The sequence below is a fragment of the Lycium barbarum genome, chromosome 8 (assembly GCF_019175385.1).
Source record: "Lycium barbarum isolate Lr01 chromosome 8, ASM1917538v2, whole genome shotgun sequence".
Lineage (NCBI taxonomy): Eukaryota > Viridiplantae > Streptophyta > Magnoliopsida > Solanales > Solanaceae > Lycium > Lycium barbarum.
In genome coordinates, this window is record NC_083344.1 from 119,028,296 (window position 1) to 119,035,224 (window position 6,929).

General features: G+C 34.5%; 1 protein-coding gene across 1 annotated transcript; it reads right to left on the bottom strand.

Moving 5' to 3' along the window:
* Positions 1–330: 330 nt before the first annotated feature.
* Positions 331–5,160, bottom strand: LOC132606907 (large ribosomal subunit protein uL4z-like). The gene is made up of 3 exons (XM_060320587.1): positions 4,485–5,160; positions 3,122–3,617; positions 331–680 (listed from the first exon to the last, which is right to left on the bottom strand). The coding sequence occupies exons 1-3, from the start codon at positions 5,093–5,095 to the stop codon at positions 567–569; spliced, it is 1,221 nt and encodes a 406-aa protein (XP_060176570.1). The 5' UTR covers positions 5,096–5,160; the 3' UTR covers positions 331–566.
* Between the last annotated feature and the right edge of the window lie 1,769 nt (positions 5,161–6,929).

Sequence of the window (6,929 nt, forward strand, 5' to 3'; positions counted from 1 at the left end):
AAACAAACCTTAGGGGTATTTTTAAACCCAAAAGTGAAAATTGGTTATTTATGAGCCTTTTCCGTATATTTTAACACACAAATGTATTCGATACAGTTCAATATTTTTTTGATTTATTTTTATATAATAAAAAACCTACCCAATTTTTCTGTACGGTTAAAATTATATAAAAAACGTCCAGTTTTATTAAAAAATCCTAATAATCAATTTGGTACGGTTCGATCGGCTAAGTCAATTTTTACCAAACCATTGACGCCCCCAGTTGTAACATCATGATGAGAAGCTAAAGATACAGAAACCGTAAGTCATGCATGCAATGTTGGAGAGCCATTTAATGTAAAAGCTATTCCATATAATCTTTAATACCATATCTCTTAAAAATAATAAAACGGAACTTGACAACAAAATGTGCTCAGGAAAAGAATTCGCAAGTAACTTCAGTGACTTGAGGATGTAGTTCCCTTCCCACTTAATCTCAGCTTGGACCATCAAAAGTGAAAAGATCAGATTGAACCAACAATCAAACAAAATAGTTTCTAACATGACCTCAAAACAAAAATGGTCATTCACTGTGTAACGCCAAGCCACTTTGTGAAGACATCGAACTCTGTGTAATCTGAATCTGAAATCATCGTCTTGAACCAAGATTTGCCTGCTGCCGTGATAGCTGATGCCTCCTCCTGTTCAACAAAATAAAAGTTTCCTGAGTTAACCCAATGCACAACCAAACTCAGGTTTCGGGAACAAAATGAAAAGACAGCTATGATGTACATCATCACTAAAGTGCTATTAATTTTGTGTCTGCGTGTGGGGGGCCACCGGGAGGGGGGGGGGGGGGGGGAGCACTAAGCTAGCATTTGGATTAGGGAACTGTTTGATTTTCAGGAATTGGCTATGGGTTCAGGTAAAGGTGGCAACCGGTTCCAACCGGAACCGGTTAGGAAACCGGCCGGTTCCGGTTCCAAAATCGAAACCGCCTAACCGGTTCCGGTTTACCGGTTTTAAACCTCAAACCGGAACCGGTCCGGTTTGGAGTGGTTAAAATCTATTTTTTTTTGTTTTTTGTATTATATATATATATTATAGTATTTATTTGTATATTGTAGCTATATTTTCATATGTTATACAACTTTATAATTAAAATTTAAATATTTACTGACTAACAGCCTAACAGCAAGTCAGCAATACAGAATAGTGCTTTTCGTATACATATATATGTATAACTTACATATGCTTATATATATGTATAACTTAATATATATACTATACATGTACTATATACTCTATATATGTATATATATGTACTATATACTATATATACTTATATATATGTATAACTTAATATATATACTATATATACATATCTACTATATATACTTAATATATATGTACTATATACTTATATATATGTATAACTTAATATATATACTATACATACTTATATATATGTACTATATACTATATATACTTATATATATATATATATATGTATATATATGTACTATATACTATATATACATATCTACTATATATACTTATATATTTATATACTATATATACTTATATATGTGTATAACTTAATATATATACTATATATACTATATATACTTATATATATGTACTATATACTATATATACTTACTTATATACTTTAGTTTTTTTTTTTTTTTTTACCGGTTAAACCGGTTTAACCAGTCCCGGTTTCCAAAATATTGGAACCGGACCGGTAAACCATTAAACGGTCAACCGGAACCGGTTCTACCGGTTCCGGTTTAACCGGTCCGGTTACCGGTTAAAACCGGTAAGGCCAAACCGGTTACCACCTTTAGGTTCAGGCGAACTAATATCAAACCCAATACTTTTTTTTTGATCAAGTAATAGCAGTAAAGCAGTAACTACATTAATTTTGTGGAGAAAAGTCCTCGGGGGCAGGAAAACTGAATATGTGCCAGTAAAAACATTATTCATTCAAAAATATGTGCAGTTTATATCTAGTCAGTATTACTAGAACACGAAAGCCTCAAAGACAGTAGGACATTAATAATTTTTTCCCGAAAAGACATGTACTACAACCCAACAATCCCAAACACTAGCAGCTGTTTTACGAAAAAACAAAAACCAAAATACTAAATACAGTTCTCTAACACCAAAAAAAAAACTAGGAGGGTGTTTGGATTGACTTTTTAAAAGTAGCTTATAAGCTAAAAGCCAGAAGTTAGGAATACCCAACTTTTGGCTTTTGGCTTATTTTTGTATTTTTCTTGCCTAAAAGTAAGTGCTTTTAAGCACTTTTTATCTTTGTCAAATACCACAAAAACTAGAAAAGAGCTTAAAAGCCAATAAGCACTTAAAATAAGCCAAATCCAAACACCCTCTAAATACAAATGGCTGAATAAGTAAGTCCATTCAACATATTACATTCAGCATCCACTAGCATAATACTGAAGATTATATGGATTATCACTAACATAAACTGAAATGATAATGATGGAATTATCACTAGAAGTAGAATATGTTACTTTTTTAGAACAGAAAAATAACAGACCACAATATACAGTTCAGGTGTTAAACAAACTCGGGAACTAATATAATATCACAACATCCCATCTCTAATAAAAAACTGAAATTTAATCCAACAGTACCCTTTGCCCTTCGGGCCTTCCTTTCTTAGCACTACATCTGAACATTGTTTTGCAACTAAACCACCAAGATCAGAGAATTATAGCATCAACCTCATCCCTAGATCACTACAGATCTTAGTTACTAACCGTTACTAACCAAACCTTATTAGCTTCCCTAGCAAGGGTCAACTAAAAGCAATCAGAATGCCATTAAAGAATGGAACAATACAACTAATAGTCAATTAAAGCAAGCCCAAAAACAACACTAAAAATTTCTATAAATGTGCACAGCAATGCAAGCCCAGCAAAAAAAGCAAACTGAATGCCATGCGTATGAAAATTCAGCAAACTATTACCCTGTTCATGTATGTAAGTTAGCAGTTTTTCTTATACCATCACTAAAGATTCAAAACTAGAATAGTAAACTAAAAGATGGAAGTGTAAAAACTACACAAAAATCTTAGATTATGTATCGAAGGCGACAACTTTAGAAGACTTACCTTAGTGATTTGATGTCTCTTCTTGTCAAGCTTCTCCTTCTTAGCCTTGACCCTTTGAGCCTCAGCCAAAAGAGACATTCTCCTTGCAGTCTTGGCATATGGGTTGAGCTTCAACAACACATTCAAATTCTTAAGTGGATTCTTCTTCAATGTTGCCCTCTTGTTAACATCCTTCTTAATAGGTCTCACAACAGACTGCACCTCGTCCGAGTTGATAATCCTAGCAAGATCAGCATTCACCATCTTTGGTCGTGGCAACAAGTACCCCTTCTTCTTCAGAGATGGCTTATCGAATGAACCGTAAATAGCATTCAATTTCTCATATGCCGACTTAGTCCATACAATAAACCTACCCAAATGACCTCCAGGAGCAAGCTTCAAGAGATTCAACCGATCCACATGACAAATTTCAACTCCGGGGATGTTACGGAACGCTTTTACAAGCTTAGCACCTTCAGTTCCATACACAATCAATGGTCCTTTACGAGAAATGTACCTGTGGTTACGCAAATTACATACAAAATGTTATCTTTCTAAAGAGCTTAATGTGCACTACTCAGATATATTAGACATACAGAAAAATTCTCTACTTAAGGGAAATTTCACAGCTCAACATAAAATTATTACACCACGTAGCCCAATATACAACATTATACTTGGGGGAAAGCATTACACATAATGTATCAACCTTTGTATAAAGTGTATAAAAAGGTGTTTATACACAAAGACGGGCTAAAAGGGGTAACAAACTCAAAGCATGGGCAACGTAAATATTTTCAAAACAGACATAATAGGGTAATTTTCCCTACTTATAATAAGATAAATCAATGGTCCTTTACGGTAAATGTACCTATTTTACACAAATTACATACGCAATATCAATATTTCTAAATATATGACTAAACTTACTTCAACATTTAGCTTAACATCAGCTTAATGTGCTACTCAGACATATCAACAATCATTTTCTAAGATTATCAATAAAGTACTTACAAAGTAAATCAATAATGTACCTACTATTAGGCATTTTACCCTTTCTGGGCCAAATAGGGTGAATATTCTTCACCTTCTCCGCATACAGCTCAACATAAACTATTACGCCACATAGCCCGATATACTATATTATACCTGGGGAAAGCATTATACACAATGTATCGACCTTGTATATACACAAAAATATGGGCTAAATTGAGTAACAAAATCAAAATATGGGCTACATGGCATAAATATTTTACCTACGGTTACACTACATACACAATGTTAATCTTTCTAAAATATATAACTAAACTTACTTCACATTTAGCTTAACATGAGATATCACCAATCATTCTCTAAGACTCATGAGTTAAAATCAGTAATGTACCTACGGTTACGCATTTTACCCTTTCCAGGGCGAATAGCGCGACTATCTTTCGCCTTCTCAGCATCCCCATAGGCGCCAATCTGCTTCAACGCTTTAATAGCATTACTAGTCTTGTCAATCCCTTCAACAGAATCCGAAACAACTAACGGAAGTTCAGGAACGGACTCGATACGATGTCCACGTGCCATAACAAGTGAAGGAACGGATGAAGCAGCAATAGCAGAAGCAACAGCATAACGTTTCTGGTTAACAGGTATTTTCCTATGCCATCTACGCCATATCTTTGTTGGTGCAAACATACGTCCGCCACGACACATGTTACCAAATGCAGCTTGTCCTGCACGGTGGGTACCGCCACCAGGTACACGTGGGATACGTGAGACGGCTCGACCTGTACCCCATGATTCGGCGGATGTTTGGTGGCCTGCTTTTTTGGAGACGGCGTAGGGTTGGCGGGCGTTTTTGGAAATGTTGGAGTGGACGTAGGTTACTATGTCGGGTCTGATTGGGGATTTCATTACGGATGGGAGGGGGATGGCGGCGTCGGTGGACATGTCATTGTCGAATGTTTGAATGGTGGTGGTGGGGATAGCGGCGGCTGTTGTTGCCATTGCTAGGGCTTTTTGAGAGTGAGAAGAACTGAGTGATGCCTTTGAAGGAGATAGGTTTGAGTATACATACACCAAGTAGAAATATAAGTAGCACAGAGGAGCATAAGGGTTAGAAATTGGGCCGGACTTCGAAACCCAACTATATCTTTACCTACCTAAGTTTATCCGTTGGGCTTAAATCCATTAGATCTTTTTTACGGGGGCCATTTGCATTTTGATCCCTTTAGTTTATAGTAACCTTTTTCTTCATTTTTCAAATGCAAAACAGTTGTATGTCTTTATTGTATTATTGATTTTGTTATTCTTACTAATTTCAATTGCAAGTCCTCAACATACTTGCAGCTTCAAAGTTTTATTCCAAACACGAGTATCGATATTTCAGTATATCGTGAATTCAACTCACAGCGAGAAAAAATCTCACTGGCATCCGATATACGCATAATTCTCTGCGATCAAAATTTAGAAAATAATGGATAAATAGCTTTGATGAATCAGTAGTTTCTCACCGGTTTTCAAAATTTAGATCTTCAAGTTTGCGATCGGGTGATTTTAATCCTAAAAGCCCTTAACTGACTGTAGACTAAAAAAATAAAATGTGGTCTTGCCTTCAACTTTTTGCGCTAATTGGCCTTACTTTTTGTCTCTGCTTCTCATTTAATGAAAATTTGCGGGCCAAAGTATCCTTGTTCGCTCTATGAAATAGGAGATTTTGGGTTCGATCCCCAGAAAAGTTGAAAAAAATAGAATTTCGCAAGGCAAAGTTCCATAGAAGCTATGCCTTGTTCGACATAATTTCTGTAGAAATGAAGCTATCCGGCATAAGTTGTGCAGTAACTAATTCGCTCGGCATAAATTTATAGACACTTTGTCTTCCGGCATAAGTTCTGCCTTGTCCGGCATAAGTTCTATAGAAGAGAAGTTATGCCAGATAATTTAATATCTACAGAATTATGCCAGACAAGGCAAAATTTCTATGTAACTTGGCCCGAGAAGGCAAAGTTTCTGCCTTGTGAAATTAGGTCATACATCTGCATTTTTGTTTTTTTTGTTTTTTCGATGTCAAGGATATTTTCGGCCGCTTTTTATTTACTTAAAGTACGAAGAGAAAAATATAGAGACCGGTAATTTGAGGGGCAAAAATTAAAGACCATTCCAAGATATGACATTCGTGCGAATTGCCTCTTGCCTTAAATGACATTGTACAAATAGGCTACGCAATGAAATTTACTTACTTTTTACTTGCAATTTCTTTTCTTTTGTTTTTTGTAATCTCCCTACTAGGACTGTATTTTAAAAAAAAATAAAAAAATTAGTACTTGAATGCAAAATCTAAAATTAAAAATGGAGTGATTTTAAGCATCTCACCACAACCTTCAATAATTTCTTTTATCTTTTGTTATTAGCATCACTTCATTGTATTAATCACTTGCACTCTGTTTGGATTGTTATTCCCATAATTTAATAATGTATCATTTTATGTTGTATTGTACTCTATTGTTTGTGCGATTTAATAATATTTTTATTGTCTTATTAGATTACATTGTATTGTATAATAACCGATAGTTTTCTAAAATGGCCTTAATTGTAATAAACATTGAATTTATCAACTACTGCTTATAAAAATAATTTAAAACTACTCATTTTTTCTAGTTTATCACCAATTTTGCATTATTAGCATATTAAGCTATTAAATTCGTGTAACGTATCTATCTATATAGAATAGGAGAGGTAAAAGAATAGTAAGATGACAAGTGTCATCACCACAAAAATTAGAATTTAAAAAAAAATGCAACATTAAAAAAAATGCCATCACCATAAAATTTCGAATTTGAAA